This window comes from Poecilia mexicana, unplaced genomic scaffold (assembly GCF_051168715.1).
Source record: "Poecilia mexicana isolate PSO_F unplaced genomic scaffold, ASM5116871v1 scaffold_7, whole genome shotgun sequence".
Lineage (NCBI taxonomy): Eukaryota > Metazoa > Chordata > Actinopteri > Cyprinodontiformes > Poeciliidae > Poecilia > Poecilia mexicana.
This window is the reverse complement of record NW_028263376.1, coordinates 13,596,567-13,619,626: the sequence shown is the minus strand read 5'-3', so window position 1 is coordinate 13,619,626 and position 23,060 is coordinate 13,596,567. Positions and strand designations below refer to the sequence as shown.

At 37.3% G+C, this 23,060-nt stretch overlaps 1 protein-coding gene across 1 annotated transcript in view; it reads right to left on the bottom strand.

Annotated features, from left to right (window-relative positions):
* Positions 1–19,228, bottom strand: part of xkr7b (XK, Kell blood group complex subunit-related family, member 7b) — a 37,012-nt gene extending 17,784 nt beyond the window's left edge. The window contains exon 1 of the mRNA XM_088007516.1: positions 19,224–19,228. Within this exon, the coding sequence (XP_087863642.1) occupies positions 19,224–19,228 (5 nt within the window). The remainder of the gene's footprint in view (positions 1–19,223) is intronic.
* Positions 19,229–23,060: the final 3,832 nt, after the last annotated feature.

The window sequence follows — 23,060 nt, the reverse complement described above, 5'->3', positions numbered from 1 at the left end:
GCCCACGCTTCATCTTTTATCTGTGCGCTGCTCCGCCTCCCTCCTCTTCCTCCTCTTCCTCCTCTCCGTCACTCAGGAGCTGCATAAGGTCTGCTGTATGACGACCTCCAGGAGGAAGAGGAGGAGAGTCAGAGGATGTGCAGCAGGAAGTGAAGGATTAAATGAAAGAGCAATGTGGGAACCAGGAAAGGTAAGTGAGGTGTGGCAGTTAAATTATTAATCAGAAAAAGAGTTCAGAGTTCAGAGAGCAGCAAAACTTTGGAAACGAAGGAAATTTGTACAAATAAAAATATGAAAAGTATGGCATGCATTTATATTCCATCCCCTCTTCTCTGGTACCCCAAAATGAAATGCTGCTGTTTCTGCACTGTTATCAGACACCTAATTGATGAAGAGAGTCACTGGGACTATTTTGATTAATTAATGCGTTATCAATTTTTAACACAATGAATATTTTTTTGATGCTTACAATGTCCTGAGCCAGAACTTTGGTATTTACTTATTTCTGCCATAAATCTGATGCAGGCGCAAAATCTGCAAACAGCGATGGACGACGAAGCCGCGTCTGTCGACCACTGGAGCCGACAGAAAGAACATTTCTGTTGCAAAAAAATGATCTGATGACACACTGTAAAAAAACTATTGTTGTGTTCAAGTTGTGCTAAAAGCAGTTAGCTTAGTGAAGCTATTCCAGGCTAAAATAGCATCTCAATATGACTTTATTCTTGTATTATTTCAACTTTATTCTTCTAATATTATGACTATATTCCCATATCATGACTTTATTCTCATAATTTTATGTTTTTATTCTGGTAATTTCATTGCTTTAGTCTTGCATTACTATAATTTTAGTACCAAAATATGACTTTATTTGTATTATTTAGAATATTCTTGTACATTATTATGACTTTATTCTCAAAATATCAGTTTATTCTCAGATTTATTATTGTAAAACTTTATTCTCATAATATTAATACTTTATTCTGGTAATTTTATAACTTTGTTCTGATAATTGTATTTGTCTTTTCTTAGGTATTCATATGTTTCCAGCTGTAATTGCAGTGAAAAGTAGTTTTATAAAAGTCTTAACGCATGCAGAGCACAAAGGCACAGATAAATCCAGTGATGTTTGTGGTTGTTGCCTGACAAAATGTGGACCAATGTGGTTATAAATACTTTTGCAAAGCATTTAAACAAGGAACACTTTCAAGTCGAGTTTCCTGGAAAAACACTGAACAAAAGCAATAAGCAGAAAGCAGAAACCAGGAACACAAAAGGGAAAAGAGGTAATTTCAAGGTATGGAAAGAAAAAAAAAACATCAGTACCAACAAAAAGGTAATAAAGCAACAAAAGATGAGGTGAAAAAGAGCAGGAGGGACAGAGAGAGAGGAGCAGAGAGAAGATTGATGGTGAGGAGAAAAGGTAATGGAGGAGAGAGGAGAAGGTAATGAAGGGAGAGAGGAAAGAGGGACAGAGGAGGTGATGATCAGCGAGCTCCTGCTGCTGCTGATCAATCACTGTTTATGGACCGATCAGAATGAAAGGGAGAAGCAGGGAGGAGGACGGATGGGTGGATGAAGACCGAAAAATATTTATTATCCAGACACAGTGACAATAGGAAGGGGAAGAAAAGATTGATGCTGAAAGTCAAATTCTGATTTCTCTTCATTTGTTTTGATCTTTTTTTTTTTCCATTTTTCACCCCCTGATTGTTTCCTGCCTTTAATTCTCAGCCCATGTGTTAAACCAGACTCACTCTGTGCTAACTGCAGCTCCTCATCTTGTTCTCACAGGTGAAGATGAACATTCAGAAATGATATGCAGTAACATTTACACAATCCTCTGTTTTCATGCCATCTTTCATTTTTTATTTCTTCATCTTAGACGATCCTCAGGTTGTCTGAGGATTTTGGCTGTGATAATAAATTTGGAACGACATTAAAACTGCAGAAAAATATCTATTCTACAGTTTCTGATGCGAGAAAACCTGAGCCACTAAATGTTTTATTTAGTGGATTATTTTTTCACCACAGCACAAATATAAAACGACCAGCAACAAATAAACCAGCACATAAATGAAATGATTACATTTTGATTGGTTTAGACAAGCACTGCTAGCCGAAGGCGATGTGTGGAGAGGTTGTGATTTTTTTCATCAGCGTCCAGCAGAAAACATGTTTTCTATTTGCCTGCTTTCTGATTTTTGAGGAATATGCTACAGCAGTTTTACAAACACTAAAGGGTTGTTGGGTCTATAGGAACCAGAATCTGTCACATCTTCACTTCTCTGCTTCTAGGGTCAACTTCAGGTTAAAGATCTGCAGCAAATCCAAGTTAAACCAACATGCAAACAATAAGTATTCTTGCACATTTTTGCTCTAAGCTAAACCTGGCTAATGCTATCAGGTAAAATTACTTAGAATTACTTTGTTCACTACTATTATTCAGCAGCTTCCAGTAGCAGCTGTGCAGATGGAGGAGAAACAACCAAACGTTAGAGGAAAACTGCCAATTCCTCTGGTTCTCCACAGGCTCTGCTGTGGGGGATCGGTGCCAAATGTCTGTCCTGGTTTCTGCAGCAAAATATTTTTCTTTGTGCTGCTATCATTTTAAAGATATTAATAAATGTTTCCAGAGGTCATCAAAGGTCAATCAGCCAGTCCACATTTACAATATGAAACAAAATATGGTGTCAATCAACTGAGCTACATTTGGGCAGCAACAATTTTTTGCTTGTGTTATTATAATCTTAAGATGTAAAAAATAAGCTACCGCATATCAACGTTGTTTTTGTAGCGGAGTTTATTGACACCAAATTTGTTTGATTTAGTAAATGTAGGAGTCTGGTTGACCTCTGATGACCCTTGGAAACATTTATTAATATCTAAAATGTTTGCTGAACAAACCAGCACAAACGTTTGACATCATTTTCTCTTTAACTCAGAACAGAGCGACTGATTCGATTCTAACTGAGGTCATATTGTTCCAGGTCACAGGTCACTGCATGGTGCTCCTAAACAGATTGAATTTAAAAAAAGCACAAACAAAGCAAAGCATCCAGTCATTTGGCTGCAAAAAGAGACAGAAAGAGATTTTTTCCAGGAATTTGGCTGTGATAATAAATTTGGAACGACATTACAACGACGGCAAAATCTATTATGAAATATTTTTTCTGTAATTCAATAAACAGTGTAACTGGAATATTGCTTCTGTGCGCATAAACATAGCCAATAATGATGTAATACACTTCAGAAGGACATGTACCCACGAGTTGGACAATCAGCTATTAGTGGAGCATCTTGCAGGTCAGTGATGCCGCCGCAGTCAGTCTAATATAGCCTCTCCAGCACATCGCTGCCATGGTTACGCCGGACTGAGACGTCACAGGTACCAACAGATGACTGAGCATGCTCACTGCTGATCACCTGCCTGTCACCGTCTCATTCACAGAGACTCAAACTCACAAGTAAAAACGCACACACGGGGAAACACGGAGGCAGGCAGAGCTGCACACGGCAATATTTTTTATTATTTTTTATTTTTACCGCCATTACAAAGTCAGCACTCATCACCTACTGTCACACACGCAGGCGCTATAAATATCCACACGCCACTCAAAGTGAATCAGTTGTCTATCCCCAAGCTGCTGTCCCACATAGCCATTCAACTGAGGCGTGTGTGCCAGGAGAGTCTGTGTGTGAGAGACAGAACGCGAGGAAGAGTTATTTTAAGCCGTGCATCTGAACGACAGAGGGAGTGTTGGAAATTTGCAGAGAAAGAAATGACGCGTCTGTGTGTGAGCCTGTCAGATTTTGTGGATTCAGCTCACGTGTGTGTGTGTGTGTGTGTGTGTGTGTGTGTGTGTGTGTGTGTGTGTGTTCATGGTCAGGTAAGAGCAAACATTGGGGATATAGGCCTGCTGGTGCAGCGCCCCCCTCAGAGTGGATTTTGCAATGCTGTAAGGAAGACAGAGTGAGAACGAAGTGTGAGAAAAGATGCTCAGTGGCAATAAAATGGAAATTAGCAGTTAGAAGGATTATTATGCCGCTCCCTCAGGCCAATCAGCAGAGTATTTATAAAAGCTGAGATGAAAGATAGCTTAACTCTCCTGAGGAAACACACCCAAACCCCAAATGTTTGGAAAAAAACAAGAAAAACATTTATCAGGTGACAAATCAACACGGAAATCTGGTGGATTCAGTAAAGACAGAAGTGGAGTGTTTAGTCTGGTCCAATTAGGGACTAAAGTTGCAACATTTCCTACATTTTTGCTTTCACACTTCACTGTATGAAACAAACAAAACCCTTTGAGAAACCTGTTCCCCTCCTCACCTGTAGGGGCGCTGCACCAAGAACCACTGAAGGTAACAACACAAAAACCTCTGAAGACACTGAAGGCGACTTCCTTCTTTGTTAAATGTAAGCAAATGAGGAGGCATCAGATTTCAGTGGGATTATCTTTTATCTTTGACTAAAAAATCGAGTCAAGTCTCCTGCTAGCGCTAGACTAGCACTTTTGTTTTGGTTGATTTTACCCAGAATGCCCTGCACTGTAGTCCACTTTCTATGTCTCTGGTTCACTTGCATCTATATATCCATTCAAACTGGGGCAGAGTTCACCTTAACCAAACTGAAACCTTGTTTTGTAGGAGAACCAGTTTGTTTTTTTGGTCAGAACCAGACTAACAGGAATGAATGCAGCCAGAGATCTGAATCAGGCTTTTTGGGACATAAATCACAAAGTTTCAAAACAAGAACTCCAATGTTTTATGTATTTGTGTCTCCATTATTTCGGCTGAGAAACCTCCGTCACTTTGTATCATTAGCTTAAAAACTGAGATGCAACATAGACTGACTGGTGACCAGCATTTGACTTGCTTCTCATGCCATTAAATACATCAAAACACCCACAATTTTTAATCTTTAAATGCATCAACGAAGAACCTATAGCGTAAAGCATTAGAATTTAACGATAAACAGATTCAAGTTAGGGATATAGCTGTGAGGCATTACAGGGAACAATCTTCTAATTGCTTTTTTTCTAATCTACTACCTGTACTAAAGAACTGACGGTGCATACTTCTCTTTTATGTTGAATAGTAAACAGAATCGACTAAAATCAGAATCCAGATGTCAAATCTAAAAAAAAAAAAAAAACTCAAGCGACGCACGTCTACTCAAAACTATACTATAAACCGGCTTTATCCAGACTACATCTGTAGAAATAGGAAACAAAACCCTACCCACACATTTTCCTGGTCTAGTTTGATTACTGTTTCCATGGCTACCGCAACCTGAGAAATACTGCTTCCACTGTGCTGGACTGACTATTTTTGGGTCTCATATGCACACATGAAAATACCTGAGGAATATATGCGCATATTTAAGCAATTAAATGTGCAAATGTTAGAACTAAATATGAGAGAAATCTAGAGTCAGACGGCTGCAGATGGTTTGCTACCATCAGAACCCGTCCACACAGTCAAATCAAGTCAGATTCTTTTTGTTCAGCTCATTTTAGCAACAAAGGCATAAACAAATATACAAAGAAAGATTACAAGACAGTGGAAAAATAAGAAATAATAGTTTTAGTCCCGATTAGTATCAATACATTCTAGTTATTATTAAATAAAAGCAACCCTAAACAAATAGGTTTTTAGTCTTAATTTAAAGGAACTCAGTGTTTCGGTTTCCAGTTTTCTGGAAGTATGAAAACTAAAAGCTGCTCATCCATGTTTGGTTCTGGTTCTAGGGATGAAGAGCAGACCAAAACCAGAAAACCTGACTTCATCTACATCTTGTTTAATCTGGAAAAGTTCTCCAGGTGACAGAAGGCCGACTTTATAGCTGTTTTTATGTGTCTGTTCATGTTTCATGTGTTTATCACTACACCCAGATTTTGGGCCTCATCTGTGGTTTCTAGCGGTAATAACTGACTCTTGATCGTTTCTTCTAAGGTCCAAAATAATGACATCAGTTTTGTTTCTGTTCAGCGCAGCGAGAACACACAAGGCTTTGTTCTGTGAAAAGCTTCTAAATGTGAAACACCACTTCTAGTTATTAAATCAGAAAACGTTAAAACTTAAACCAAAAGAAGAAAAGAGAGAAAAAAACTATATGGACAGAAATAAATTAATAATTTTTCTCTCTTTTCAAAGGTTTAATAAAAAGTAAAGAATTAGTTTATTATATTTTTATTAGGAGTGCATCATGAGGCACCTGAAAGACAGACTGGCTTCTAAAGGCATCAAATATGAAGCAAAGCACCAAAAATTCTGTTTGTTCTTCAACACAATAGTCTCTAAGTTCTCTTCCTCAACATTTGGTTCAAAATTCCTACATGGCTTCATGGCTGGATGCCCATTTTCCTCTGTGCAGTAAATGTCCTGATAGTTCTCAGATGGGGGTTGGACACATGCAGAGACCAACTTTCCCTCCTCTGTTCCTTCGTCATGTGGATAATCCTGAGTTACATGTTGATCCTGACAGAAAAATCCCTGCAATGGAAGATTTTCTCCTCATTAAAATCTTTCAGTGTTTGCAGAAAACAAGTCCGATGATGATGTCTTGCTCTTATATTCTCCCTGCCTCTGTATTTTATGGTTCGGTTGATTCTGTTGGAATAAGAAGTGTGGTTGTACTGCAGCAGAAAACTAAACATGAGGAACGAGACAAAGTGAGGTAGCTGCATTAGAACTGGATAGAAACCAATGACTAGATCTGCACAGTTGTGTGGCTGTTTATCATTTCGCCACAATAAAAACAAGTTGAGTTTATTTGAACAGCACATTAAAACAACAAGGTAGTTCAAAGTGCTTTATGTCAGAAAATGTTTGCTTTTTGCAGATTATGTGGATCTGTTATCATTTTCAAGCTTCAACCTTTAGATCAGTTGTTCTTAACCTTTTTTGAGGTACCAAACCCACCAGTTTCATATGCGCATTCACTGAACCCGTCTGTAGTCATGAATAAAATATGATTTTTTCCCCCCCAAATTCAAGACATAGGGGTGACCCAACTAGGGTCTAGTTAGGATTTAGTAATGTAATTATATTAGTTGTGTTACCACCTCCACACCACTAGAGGCAGTACCAACCCCGAAAAGATGCGACTCAGGAGCAGATTTAGAAGTACACCGAAAGCTACAGAATTTGGTAAAAACGGTGAGTTTTGCTGAAGTAATTAAAGACACAAGTTCAAATCCATGCTGAGAGTGGAACTCCTCCAATCAGTGCTTCTCCGCAGCTCTGATTGGCTCAGCAATGTAACGTGATCCTCTGCAGCAAGTGATGGCAAAGCGGGGTGTCACTTTACACAGTGTGTCTTTACCTCCGAGGCTGAGGCTCCGCCGAACCCCTGAGACCGACTCACCGAACCCCTGGGGTTCGATCGACCCCAGGTTAAGAACCACTGCTGTAGAGTGAATTCATACCAGCACTGTTCAGTCCTTTATACGAGCAGTTTGGTGTGCTTCGAATGCATATGTGAACGTGAAGCAGATCGGAGACTGTTCTAAAAGCAGGTTGTGGACTACAGAGCAGTGCATTCTGGGTAAATACAACTAAAACAAACACAGAGTCTAGAGCTAGCGGGAGACATCGCTTGTGAAATCTTTCAACCGCTGAAATCTGATGCCACTCCATTTTTGTTTCATTTTGAAGACTGAAATTGCGCTCCTGTCTTCTTCAGAGGTTTTTGTGTCATTTCCTCTTGGTGCAGCGACCCACAGGCGAGGAGAGGAACAAGTTTTTAAAATGGTTTGGATTGTTTGACATTTTGCAGTGTCAAAACGAAACGCAGCAGCTGAAAATGTAACAAATGTTGCAAGTTTAGTTCCCAAATGAACCAAGTCTACAGGATTATCAGGTATGAGAACAAAACACCCTTAGTGGGCACTGAGAACTAAGAGCTTGCATATTTGGAAGGGTTATTATTGAGGTGAAATGCTTCAGAAGTACAGAAACCAGAAACATACGTTCAGACATTTTCCCATCTCCAAAATATCAAACAGAAAGGTGAAAAACACAAATAGCTCTATAGGGAAAACAGGAAGTCAGACACTGAGCTTTACAGAGGAGAAACTACAGACCAGCAGCTGAGTTTCTGTTCCTGAGCCGAGCAGCACTGAAGGGAAGACATTTGAAAGCAGATGGATCATTTGTTAAATATGTCAACTCGCCCTCAGGAAGGCTGTAGCATTCACACAGCACTCATATTTTCTGCCTTGGTAAAACTCTTCATTTTCTTTTTTCCCCCTGGAAAATAATATATTCATTCAGAGATAAGCCAGAGAGAAAATGAGTTTTTAAATGAACGCTGTAAACTGGATCTGCATTACACAGTGAATGAACACACCCTGATGGGACCAGAGAGAAAAACCCAAACCAGCAGCCGCCGCCATCATGCTCCAAGCATCATGAAGTGTCTCCCAGCCCTCCTCAGCCAGCCGCTCTAGATGCTGACCCACATTTCACACGTCGCTTAGATGTTCCTTCATCCCGGCCAGTCCAGAATAACGGCTGGATACTGAGCCAGGCAGTCAGGAACATTTCCAGGGAACGTTGAGTTTAGGTTTGTGGTTCCTGATTTCCCACCAGGATCGGTTGGATTTAAATCCATTACTACCACCTGGATGGTTTGGAGGAAAAGTTTGAGGCTGGGAGAGTCCTACAGTTTCAGAGCAACAGGAGACTGGAAAAGTATTTACACCCTTTGGACTCTTCTGTTTTTCTCATGTTACCACAGACTTCAATATTGAGATTTTAGGAGACAAACCAACACAAAAATAGCTGGTTTTGGTGAAATATTAATTTGTTTTAATTTTTTAACAAATAAAAACACTGAAAAGTGTAGTTATTTTACATTTCATAACCATATAAAATAATCCTAAACCAGTTCATCTGTTTCTGTTTGTGTTTTTCTGTCTCAAACTCCCAGTTGGTCACTTCCCTGATCGATTACGACTTGTTGAAAACGCACACAGGAGCGCGGAAAATTCACACAGAACCAACAGAAAATCAACATTCTTTATGCTGATGAATAATTGTGATTTTTTTGCAAATGTTATACAAAAAAATGGTCAAAAATATTGGTTTAAAGTGACTGCTAACTCCCACCTGTAGGTGAATTAATTCTTACTGTGCTGCTGCCTCAGAATTACTCAACGTCAAGTTAGCATGTGATCATTGATGAGTAACAAAAAGTCATATCTACCTTCATACATAAATATATCAACATTCCTTGCAAATATTTCTAAAGTAGCAGCACAAATTAAGTTATTCTGATTGCAAAAGGCAAAAAAATCAAACAAACCCTGTTAGTAACCACAGATGCAACCAAACACTGAGCATCTTCCTCTCCAAAACTCCTGTGAGTATTTCACAGCTTTTTAGCAGCACATGCTGATGTAAACCACAATGAAAGGTGAAAATAGTGTCCAATATTTTTAAGGGGGAAGGTTCTTCACTCTAGAGATGAAATGAAAGGGAAATAATTGTGCATTAAAGTGAAGAGTTGTGTGGAAGACAAACTGTTTGATATGAACACCACCTGCTCTTTTGCGTCTCTTTCCACAGAGTCAAAGTTTTCCTTTGCGGAGCCACACCCTGACAAGTGAAAGAGTCAAAAAGACTCCCTGTGAGTGTGGCAGCTGCCAGTCCATTCAAACGGCTCTAATTGCTCTGAATGAGTCTAATGAGGGATGCATGGTATATGAAAAGAGCAGGATGGCTCTCAGGGAGGCGCTTTAAGTGTGCATGATGAGAAGAACGCAGAGTAAATGGGTCAGGATTGGATCTGATTTCTGCTTTCAAAGTGTGTCGGTGTTTATGGGGGTTTGTGTGCTTCACACTGTGAACATAAACAATAACTAATCAGAGGAAGATGATGAAGAAGATGATGAAGTTAATACACTTTCACTCTCACAAACAGTCAAACATTTACAGACCTGTTTAAGATCCACAGACGATCCGACAGATTTAAGTTGGGATTTTTCCAGTCAGAAAGATTATGTTGGTAAGATAATAATAATAATCAAACCTTAATCTGTCAGGAACTTGAGAAAATTAGGGCTGAACTGTATGAACTTTTGTTAAAGACACAAGTGAAACCAGATGTTTTAAAATTTTATAATTTAATTGACACGTCTGACTCCATATTTTACTAAACTTTTCCTGATTTGTCTCAGTTGTGATTATCAATATTATTTCTACTAGATTAATAAAAAAGAGAACATTTTAACTTTAATTTGTTCATGTTTTTATTTTTGGTTGAGGCGTTACATGTTAGGATAATTATTCCCTCTGGTTTTAGATGCTGTGCAGCTGGAAGGATTTTGCTCTTTTCCGCAGTTACCATGATGCGTAACCATTCCAACAAGGTATTGTTTTTACAGATGATTAGCATCTCAAAAACCTCAAATAATACCTTAAGTATGACCTCAAATCCCATCGTTTAAACCCTCTCCTGTACCAATCAGATCCCCTACTCCAACATCTCTCTGCTTGGATTTCCAACCATAAAACCAGACAGAGTGGCAAAAGCAAATGAGGAGGATCAGCAATGCTACCCAACAACTGATTGTGTCATCTAGAATATGTTGCTGCTGGAAAATGTATTTGTTAGCAACTTATAGTGACGACAACATTTAATTCCCCTTTGGGATAAATGCAGCATTTTTGAATTGAGTTGAATGATTTTAAATTGGACTGAAAGGGAGAATCCAAGAGCAACACAGACAGTAATGTAAGATTTAATAATGCACTTGGGGACAAAAGCACCAATGGTTGCAGACATGTGCTGGAAAATGTAATCTTTTTAAAAATGGTTTTAAAAAGACAAAGCTAACTTACATGCAGATAAAGTCTTGATTAATTTGTTGCACCTGATTTTAGGGGAGGAGTTTACAAGTAAAATGTCCTGGATACAAAAATCCACCACAAAAACACAAACAAACAAACAAAAAAAACATTTGAGATCCATATATAACATTTCTTCAACATCACAATGATGCACTAATATATTATTTCCAAAACAACATGGACGTTTCTGGAAATACTAATCACCTGTAAACCATCAACATGCTGGCAAAAACGTGAATCAGAACTATAATTTCTGCCCTAGAATTCAAATTTTAAATATTTCTTGTCAGAAGTTAATCTACTTCGGTGCCAGAACAACCAGGTGAAGGTATTCCAAACAGACGTCTCTCTCTCTCTCGACGTTACTCAGCACTACAGGAAACCTTCTGCCACAGCTATCAGGCGTTGATGTGCAGTTTGACTTTCGTGTGCTTGGCAACATCCAGCAGAACCCCTGGGAGGAAGAATGAGCCTTCTTAGCCGCGAGCGAGATGATGCAAACAGAGAGAAAGAACACACAGGGAAGCTGCTAAAATAAACCTGCTGCAGCTCGGATCAAAATCACGCTGAAGCATCTGAAGCATGTGGACGAAGTCGAAACGTTTAAGGTGAGCACACAAGTAGAATCAGCTCCTAAATGTCAGGAAATCAGCAGCTGCACTGCAGAAACACCAAGTCTTACCAACTATTTTTAGTCTCATTTCTAGTGTGAAAATCTTATTACACTTGAAATAAGACAAAACTAACTAAGTATCTATTCAGCAAGAAATGGGAGTTTGTTTTAAGTCAATAATTCCTTAATATTGATGAAAACGTTCCGGCTCCACTAGCAGATAAACTTACTTATTACAAGATAATTTCCCCATCTAATAAGAAAAATAAGCTACAGATGGAGCTAGTGCTTTTAAAAATCAATACCAAGGAATTAATGACTTAAAACAAGCTTCTATATCTTGTGGATAGGTTACTTTTAAACTAGTTTTATCTTAATTTATTTGGACTAGAAAGTAGACGAAAAGTACTTGGTAAGATTGTGTGTTTTTGCAGCGTGACTGACATTAAAATAGTAAAACAAACAAGTCTCCCTTTCATGTGTGTGAGATTTTTTTTCCCCAGAACATAAACTGTGGTCAGAGGATAATTAAAAACACAAACTTGCTAAGCGTGAGACACACCCACACATTTCAGAGGCTCTGGATGCCGTTTCTTCCTCACTGTGAACGTTTCCATCTGTCAAACACACTCTGAATAATGCTACGTCTTCCTCGCATGCACACACACTCTCACAAGCTTTTGATTTTCATTGTTTCACCCATCCATCTCTCTGACAGACACTCCTCCTCTCCTATGACTTGATGTGTGTGTGAATTTATTTGTATAACAGAGGCTTCCCGTTTGTTCGGAGTTCTCTGCTGGAATCTTTTACTCGGTAAAGTGGGAAGCATTTCTTTGTGATAGCTGACAGATTGATGGACAGGTAGGAACACGAGGAGCCGTGTCTTGACTGAACTCTTTTATAATGTGTTGAAATGGGAAAACATTTCATGTTACAGCGAGACAGTAATTCATATGCAAACCTTTGATGCAGAAGGATTTTTATCCTCATCTTCACAGTTTTACCAAGTATTTTGTTCACCCATTCAACTCTTCCAGGAAGGTTTTCCACAAGGCGTACGATTGTGTTTGTGTGATTTTCTGATGGGTCTTTAAGAAGTGCATTTGTGAGGTCAGACACTGATGTTGGGTGAGAAGGTTTTTCTCACATGGTGCTCTAATTTACTCCAGAGATCTTACTACTGTGTGTGTGTGTGCGTGTGTGTGTGTGTGTGCGTGTGTGTGTCCATAATCACAGGACATAGTAGAAAATCTAATCCGAAGGAAAGACTTTGAGAATAGAATATTTAAATATAAATATTTATAAATAGAATTATGATTCATTTAAAGGTAGAGAAACTATGTGGGAATGATGAATACTATTAGAAATGCAGTCTGAGGTGCAGATCTTAATTTAATGATATGGATTATTAGACGGAAATATTTGCTCCAGTTTTGTTGGTGCAGAACATTTTCAGAGGCAAACCTGATTTCAGGTTATGTTGCTCAGCACAATTGAAAAAAAAACAACAAAAAACAGATGTGAATATTTGCATGCAGTACTTTTGCAGATCATTTGAAATTTGAACCAAAATCCCCTCAAAGCCCAGACCATCAGATAAACACTCCCTTTACCAGGTCTGTTGAATTAACCCTTTCCTCTTTTCACTCTTTTCTGCAGCAAGTTGCTCCAGTCTGGGTTTTTTTTCACATTTTTCTGCAATAATGAATAAATGAATTATGTCTATATTAGAACAATAAATGAGGTACTTTTACAGTAGAGTGTGTGTAGGCTGAGAATGTCACTATTTGACACAAACACACACCAAGCAACAAACACACTAATACAGCCCATCACTATTATTTACCAAAATTTTCACACTACTCATCATCTTTATAATCCAGCCGCCCTTCCTTGTCCTCCTTTCTCATCTTCTCTCTTCACTCCTCACTTCCTCTTTTTTATGTCATCTCGTGAATCATCTTCTCTCGTTCGCCATCATCCTTCTTCACTTTCTTTTAATTCATCTTCCTGTTTGATCTCCTCATTAGTATGCTGTTTGTGTCCTCTCCTTCCTTCCTCCTGTCTTTTCTACGTCTCTTCCTCTCCATTCCCTTACATTCGTTCTTAACTCTTTATCTTCATCAACTTCTCTGTCCCTCTTCCTCTCGTCGCTGAGCAGATGGTTTGGTTTGATGAGGGGAAATGTAAACGTCAGGCTGACGTTCTGCCAGGCGAAGCGGGCTTCGGACAGAACAGAACAGTCCTGGATAGGAGGATCAAAATAAATACATCCTGTTTTAACTTTAACCATATTTTTTAAGTTGAATCTTTCTGCTTTCCTAGCAGTAGTAATGGAAATAGTAATGTACCTATTAAAGTGTTTTTGACTCTTTTCCTCAAACTTTCTACTTTCTTAACTTCCTGATGTTGAGAAAGCTACAAAAAAATTTACAGTTTTGGAACAAACTCCAAAACTTTGAATATTAGGCTAATAAAATATCAACAGGAATCTGAACTGGAGTCAGTTAATTATAAATGACAAATATCATTATATTTAGATTCAGAAAAAAAATCTGGTAAGCATAATATATAAATAAAACACAACAAGCCTTTCCATTGCCTTAGGTTTTTTTTAAAGCCAAAACAGCTCATGCAACTGAGCCAAAAAACAAACTACCAAATATGTATGAGAATATTTCATCTGCACCAGCAAAAACTGCTGCCTGTTGTAAACCGAGCAGGTTTCTAAACAGCAAAGAAAAACTTTTGTTGCAGGAATAAATCAAATGGATGTGTGGGCTCTTACAGGCAACACAGAAAAGGACAGAGTGAGCACTCCTGCTTCCCAAAGATGCTTTCAAAACATTTTCTTTTGTCCCAGGATAATGAAACAATTGAAATTATGACTTCAAAGGAAGGAAATACCAAAAGAAGAGGAGTTCAGTCTTCTGAGATCTAAAGTTAAAATTCTGACATTTAAGTCAGAATCTATCTATCTATCTATCTATCTATCTATCTATCTATCTATCTATCTATCTATCTATTGCTTCTAAACCAGTTAGATTTATCTGACCTCCTTCTCCTAACTGGAAAAATTTAAATAAAAACTAATTTTAAAAATCTGCAGACTTTTGATGTTTTAAATGTAACATCATCAGTTTTTGATAAGTGGCTGCACAAAAGCAATCTGTTAAAAAATGATAGACTAAGACAAAGACATGCAGGGAGATCTCTGAGTTAAACAAACAAACACTTTTTCTGCTGACTGCTAAAGTAATTTTAAACTTGGACAGAAACATTTTTTTAATCCATTCTGTTTGCTTCTGTGCTTCATCAAACTGATCGAGTGTCAGACCTGTGCAGAAACAAAAAGCTATCAATACTCTGAGTCTGTGTATCATAGAAGTGCTTAAACAGCAAACAGAGCAGGAGAAACGCTCCCGGGAATTCGCTCATGTCCCAAACAGCAAACCACACCGTGTGTGTGTGTGTGTGTGTCAATCAATTCAATCAATCTTTATTCCAGACACAAAAAGGTCCATAGTGAAAAAAAGGTAAAAAACAAACAAAATAAGAGAAAAATAAAATAAACATGACATATTCACGGAGTCACAAATAAATGATGACACCAATGGTTCCACAATTTTGAAGAAAATCTCACTGTACTAAAAACAGGATTTACTAAAATTGCAATTATATTATTGCATGACACAGATAATCTATTTATACATAATATTCCTGAGCACAGCTGCACATGTGGGAACAGCATTATGTACACACACATGTCTAGCACTGCTCCATCTAGGCACTTTGAGTAGGAGCCATCATTGTAGGCCACATAAAGTTTCTGCAGGCTACTTTTTTTGTATCTTCGCCACAGATGGGCTGTGTAAAGTGAAGTACAAAAAGCTTTAAAAAGAGCTGAACACATACCAAACTTTCTGATCAGAATATTAGCCTGTGCATACATCATATGATACTGCCTACGGATGTGACGATCATCAGACAGGTCATCAGTTATGTAATGTCCCAAATATTTAATTTCATTGCATATACAATACCAGATAAAAAGAAGTCAGGGATTATCAGATGCCTATCCGCCCGACTTCTAACGATCATAACATTGCTTTTCTTAGCGTTATATCTGATGTCAAAGTCATAACCATATTATCAACCAGGTGTAGTCAGGTTTACTTGTGTGACACATTTCACAGTGATTTGCATGATAAAACAAAAATCAGCCATATGGAACCATTTTCTCGAACAACCAAGTAACTATACTAGTTCTTAAAAATGTTGTATATTTCAAACATAAGAAAATAGAAAAAAAAATGACATTGCAATTTGATGTCTTGAAATTGGCCTCTGTCTCTTTAAGAAGCTCCTGCTTTTTCCGTCACACCACCAACACAACAATGTTCCCCCATTTTGGTGTTTGCAGCCTTTCTTATGAGTGTTGAGCCTGGAAAATGAGACCCAAATCTGCTTTTTTTTTTTTAACGGATATTCGTGTTTGTCACAACAGTCTGAAAGGCCCAATTCCGATTTTTTCGCTTCCCCAAAAAATCCAATTTGTGTCACTTTCATATGAGGTATTAATTCAGATTCATATCATTTTATTTTCAAAGCATCTGCAGTCTGAACAAGTGTCGCATTTTCAGCTTTAATGTTAATTATGCACTAGAAGAATCCAGACGCAGTAAATTAGGATGTAAACATTGGCTGAAAATTACAATTATGAATTCATGAACGAAATGAAGCGAATCACATCACAATCCCACCGCTCTTCGTTCTCACTGCGAATCCAGACGTCAGAAGTCACAGTCAATGTCACAAAAAGTAAAAGTCTGATTGGATTGAAAGAATAGCGCAAAAAACAAAAAAATATATATCTGATTTCAATAAAAAAAAAATTCTAATTGAGCATTGTGACTTTTTGTGTAAATGAAGCCAAAATATCGACAAACCTCAGCAAAGTGTCTGAAAAAATTAAACAGCGAGGAATCTCCCTCACATACTGAAAACATAGTAATTGGTTGGATCTTGGCATTAAGAAACTTTAGGTTCATTCATCAGTTTCTGCTTCTCTGTAACAGTTAGTCATTGTTCTTGCGAGCGCAGCTAGAGGATTTGAACCTGTGACCTTGACCTCTGGCTGCTGTCGCCCTCAGTTTGAGGCTGCAGACTCAGTCTTCCTGCTGCTCTCACAGAAGCAGCAGGAGAAACACAGAGAAACGGGAACATGGTGACCCACAGCGGAGCAGCATCTTACTGGCTTCTGCTGCTCAATGAGCTCTTGCAGCTGCAAGGGATTATGGGAAGTGGGGCCATTTTATTTTTCTTTATGTGTCTAATTCCAGCTTTCATGTTTTCTAGAAACATCAATATTTTTGTCATTTTACCAGATTTTTTCCACCCTCCTCATCCTCTTCCACCACCAGATTCAATGTTTTAAAACGTGGAAAGCTGTTTGGACGTTTCTTCCTCCCAGCAGGATTCAGTTTCACCAACAGCTGCTGCAGGAGGAAAACTAAAGAAAGTCTTCCTCACTCTGGATGTTCTGAATGCAGCAGGTGTCACATGGGACTCTGACAATGAAGGACAGCATGGAGCAAACAAATACATAGCATAAAGAAAAAAAGAGAGTGAGGAGTTTCAAATGCTGACGCATCATGAAATGTCTGCTGCTGCGTCAGAATGCTCCAGAAGGAGAAACGGCGAAAATTCATCATGTAGGAAGAGTTTGGTAAAACCCACAGTACCTTGCTAAAGCATTCACTCCACTTCAATTTTTTTCTTATTTTCTCAGGGTTCTATGGAGCCACTAAAGAGAGATTGAAGGAAAAAAACTTAAACTTTCTGGTTGCACCAGAGCTCATGTGAACCAGAAAGTTGTTTTTTTTTCTTTTTCTTCAAAGCTCCTTTAGCAGCTCTGAACTTTACAACAACAAACTCTGATTTGTTTTTCTGAGGTTTTTGTAGCAAACTGGGAGTCTGCAGCTTTGTTGCCCACAATCCAGATAAATTATCCTCAAAACTGCAAATGTTACCGGATGTTTTGAAAAGAGACAACTATCATTTTTCAAAATATCTACAACAAGATTTTTTTTTTGCAATTGCCATTATTTTCTTTTATGCATTATTTATTCCTTTTGGTTTTAAAACAAAGTAAAACAAAGCATTTGTAAAATCCATACAATTTATTTTATGTGAAGCTGATATTTGTAATAAAGTTGGCAAACACTGCACTTGAAAAATCTGAAACACTTCTAAAGCCTACGTTGGTTCTGGTCTCTCTGTCTGAAAACATGAGTTGGTTCTTTATAAAGTTTTTACCATTGTGGAAGATCCAAAAACCAATCCAGGTTGAAGACTCCTGTGATTCCCTAACACAAAGTGGTGAATAATTGTGCTTAAAATAATGACAGTGCATGTTTTTAAACTTAATAAAAATATATAGGATGCATGTTTATTTAAATCTTCAGAAAAGCGTTGGATCTTTTTGCTGCAGTTGCAGCTGCAGGTCCTTTCAGGTAATTCTCCACCAGCTTTAGGAACCTAAAGACTGAACTGTTTTTCTAAATATCTCAAGATCAGATTAGATCACAGTTCACATCCTGCCACAGATTCTTAATTGGATTAGGATTAACACTTCAGCTACTTTAATTTAGCTGAAGTTGCTTTTTTAAATCTAAAAATCAGCTTCCTCCCTGACCTGTCTGCTGTGTTTCTGGGTCTCATGTTTTTCTTCAATAAAAAACCTCAGAAACTTTCTCAGATCATTTGGATTTATTGAGATTAAACTTAGCACAGCTGGACTCCATTTACTGATTAGGTTACTGGTTCACCTTCACTTCTCAATCCTGCATTATTAGCTGCGTTTCCATAAATGAGTGCAAAACGTTGTTGCTATTCTACTGATGTAGGAAAAACAACATAATTTAGCAGATGCAGTGTTTCCAGTAAACAAGAAATGCTATTTAAATCAGACATTAAGTTTATACACGCAATCATAAACATCATCCTTCCACCTCGTCCTGTCGTCTTTTTCATCAGTCGTAACATCCGGTTGTTGTTCATGTGATTTGTGTTCTCAGAAAAAAGTGTTTCTGTTGCAGTTTTGCGAAATTCACTAATTTTGATACAACCAAAATTACACCTCATTCTAGTGTAAAACATATATATTTATGTATATATATATTTTTTCATTGGCATATTTTGATTAAGCAAATTTATTTCCAACTTCCGCAATTTTTTGATCAGTGAAAACGCAGCTAATATCTGTTGGTCTATCATATAAAACCCTAAAACCCTGACAGGTTGTAAAAGTTTTGCACTGCAAGTACTTTAAAGTATTTCTGATTAATTGATCTGTTTTGTTTAACTTATTTTCCTTATAAGGCACAGTTTCACTCCATAAATCCCACTCGGAGAATTTAAAACCCATTTAATCCGTCTGTGGAAGCGCTTGGCAACAGCTTGCTTTGTTATTGATTAAAGAGCTGCTCTCAAATCCTCTCTTCAAACTTTTGTCTGTTTATTTGCTATTTATTCAATAGAGATGTAATTGTGGCGCAGAAAACAGTTTAAAGCACAGAATAGCATGTTTGGGCTTATTTTAATAAGGAATTAAGGCTTTAATTTATTAAGCATCTTTGCCTCTGTTAGTTATATAATTGGATTCGAGGGATTACTGAATTGTGCATTCGGTGGTCTATATATAGGAGACCCTCAAATTAGCAGGTTTGAATCAACGAGTGTTTACCTCATGGATGGGTGAGCGCATGTGTGTTCAGGACAGAGCGCATCATGCAACATGAAACACATACGCTGTTCAACACGGTCCTCCCGTTCCAGGTGAGTGAACACGTCTGCAGACAGGAGTTATAAATAAAGAAAAACATGCAAACAAAACAAGGAGACGGGGCAACAGAAGCTAAACAAATGAAGGGAAAGAGCAGAAATGAAATATTGACATGGAATGAGAGAGACGGAGGAGTTCCTGAAAAGCTGAAGAAATGATGGACAGAGAATCTGTTTGAAGAAAAAACTGTCAGAAGAGTTAAAAAAAGAGAGAAATAAAAAGCTTGAATACATTCATGGCGTTATGATTAAGTGACAAACTGAAAAGGGGAAATCTGATCAGAGTGACCATCATCTTAGATTAGATCTCTGCTCAGACTCAATATAAATCAGTCAGCTCAAAAAAGTATTCAGTCTGAAAAATATAAATAAAACAGAAAATAGGATCTGAATGGAGTTTCTGCTGAAGCACAAATTTAATGCTTCTCCTAAATGTTTTCGCCTGATTGCAAAAATAAAATAAAATCCAGACATCATGCAGCTGGGTGAGGAAATAAAGTCTTTACAGAAGCAGACAGTTACTGGCACTTTGCTTATTTCTGCCGGAGGATCATAGATTTTAACGTGTAGACACTGCAGTATGCTTTATCTAAAGGGTCTCATGAAAATGAACTCAACAGAGACTCTAAAGTAAACATGTTTGGGGTTTGCTTTTAAACTCAGAGGCCATTTTGTTAGGTACACCTGTTAGTCAAATGGCTCTTAGGCATCTGGACGTGGTGAAAACTGAACAACAGAATGGGTTTGAACTGCTATTAATAATTTAATCCATAATTTTATTAATAATTAATCAGTGTGTTTAGACATTTATTAATCTGTGCTGAGTTTCTATGCAGCACAGCTTTAAAGCTGCTCCTCCGGATCCGTTTCACCAGCTTTTATTCACTGGTTCAGACATCTTCAAACCAAAACTATCAGCAGATAAAGACTTTTTAAAAACTTTTCCTCCATGTTTGGTTATTATGTTTGAGTTTTGAACATGTATCTATATAAACTGGCAGATTTAGATCTAGTTGAATTCACCAAGACGTTTCTGATAAATATCAGACAGGCATTTCTCAAAACATGGCAAAGAAAATGAGCATCAATTTTGAAAAAATAAAATAAAATATAGAGGAAAAATCAGTTTTAATTCATATTCTAATAGCAAAATAAGTTCTCCATAATCAGAGGAAAATATTTATTATTACAGCCATAAAATCATTTAAATAATTAAGCTAAGCAGCTTTTTCCTGAGGTAAAAATTTAGATTTACATCTTTTCACAGATTAATTAAAAAAAAGAAATCAATTTAAAGATTTTTAAAGAAAAAACTTCTAGTCTTCTAAATGTATAAATAATTCTAGATTTATTTACATACTTTATGAAAAATACATTTGAACATCGATGTGTACATTTGATGAAACAAAAAAGGCTCATAATCCTTTTAAACAGTAGATTTGATAAAGGGAAGATATTCTAACCAATGTTAGACTGATTATTTTACATGAAGTTTTAATGTTGAGCTAAATTTATATCTTTACACTCTCATGATAAAATGTCCATAAATTGGTTGATTTAGCCTAAAATAAAGCAGAAGTGGTTGGACTCCTTCCTCCGTCGTTTCTCCTCAGAGGCTTTAAGCTTCATGTGAAGATGGAAACTATGAATATGCATTTGGGTGAGTCAAAAAGAGGTTAAGCTCTCACTTAAGGTTTTTATTTTCTCCTCTCTGTCGCTCTGCTCTGGCCGTAAAGCATTGTTCTTTGTGGCTTTTTATTCAAATAAAAAACAAACACGAGAGACTCTGTCTTCCTTTCTCTCTTTATTCAATTTGACTTTTATTGCTTTCCTGCTTCTTGTCCTTTTCCTGTTTACTGCCCTACTTTCCCTCTTTATTGCCATTTGCATTGATGATTAAAGCAATTCCCTTTATTTTGCACACCCTCTCGTACAAAACATTCTCACAAGGCTTCATTAGTGACACATCCACACGCAGCGGCGTCTGTCGTTCCTTTAAATGGTCTGAAATCACACTCTGGCACACGCACAATCAAGAACAGCAGAAGGACTTTGCAGAAATGTGGTCTTTCTTTTCTGTTCTTTCAAGCAACAAAGTAGAGACAGACAGAGAAACGTTGAGGAGGAGGAGGAGCGAGTGAGGAAGAGGTGAAGGAGACAGACAGATGGACATGTAGAGAGGCAGAGGAAGATGAGGCAGAATGAAAATGTCAGATCTGATCTTATTGTCTGCATGTCAGAGTTTCCAATCTGCAGCCGCCCGACAGGAAGGAGGGAGAAAACTTGTTAAGAACCAAAACAATAGAAAGAACCAAACTGAGCGCTCAACCTCCGAACGGATCCGGCATCAGATTTAGTTTTCATTTTCAGGCTTTAGAAAAGAGGCGAACAAAAAGACACTGTGGGGTTTTTATTTTGAGATTTCTAGATTTTTTTCCAAATTCTGACAGAGCATCAGAAAATAGAAAATAAATGGAAAAATTAAATTATGAAAGTTAAGTCAAAATAATAACAGAGAATAAAGTACATTACACATTATTCTCAAAATATTATGATTTTATTCTCATAATATGTTATACAAGAATAATAAAATGTTCTCAAAATATGAACACTTTATTCTTGTATTATTTTGCATTTATTCTTGTAATATTATGAATTTATTTGTGTAATTTTATTACTTTGTTCTCATTGTTTTGACTTTATTCCCATAATATTTCATTACAATATAATATTTTTTAAATATTTAATCTCAAATTATAACTACATTCTCATATTACTAAGTTTTTTCTCATGATATTTTGTTACAAGAATAATAAAATATTCTCACAATATTAAGACTTTATTCTTGTGCAACCTTAATCTTGTAATTTTATGACTTTATTGAATTATTAAAACTTTATTCTCATATTATTCCAGCTTTATTCTTGTGCAACTTTTATTCTCGCCAAATTATTAATTTATTCTCTCAATACTACAAGTTAATTCTCATAATTTTATGACTTTATTAACGTAATTTAAATTCTTGGTATGACCCTGACACTCCATCATAATTAAAAACTCTAAAATGAGTTAAAAATGTTACTCTGAAATCCTTCCTGTCTTGATGCTGCGGTGCTTCAGCATCACCTCTGAAGTTGCATGAAACCCTGTCACTAATGTTTGGCCGGAGACGGAAGTGGATAAGATAATTTATGCAAATGAAAGAGGTTTCTGTGAGATTTGGGGGCTTGTCCGGGAACAGGAGCGTGTTCAGCAGAGTGTTTGGTCATCGACTGATTAAAGCTTTAAGGCTGGTCATCTCAGCAGCCGTCCTTCCCTCATTCAGCACACATTTAATTAAAATACAGCAGCATATGTTCATGTATATCCAAGAGCTGCTGAATTTACTCTCTCCATCACTGCTGGTTCAAAGGCTTCGTCAAACAGATGAAAAATACTAGTGGCAGAATATATGGAGCTGTTACAGAAAGAATTACCCTGTTAGAGATGAATACAGAAATAAATGGAAGCTCTTTGCTGCACATAAAGCTGATCGATGTCGCTCTGAAATCCTTCCTGTCTTGATGCTGATATTTTCCTTCTGAAGGTGACGCTTCTTTCTTACTTCCCAAAGAATGAATACCACAAGAGACAGAGAAATGTTTCCTTTTTCCTTTGGAGGCTCAGAGATCTGCCCAGCAGAGAGCAGCCGAAACACGAGTCAGTAAACTTTATGTTGTTCACAGCAAAGCAGTGGAAG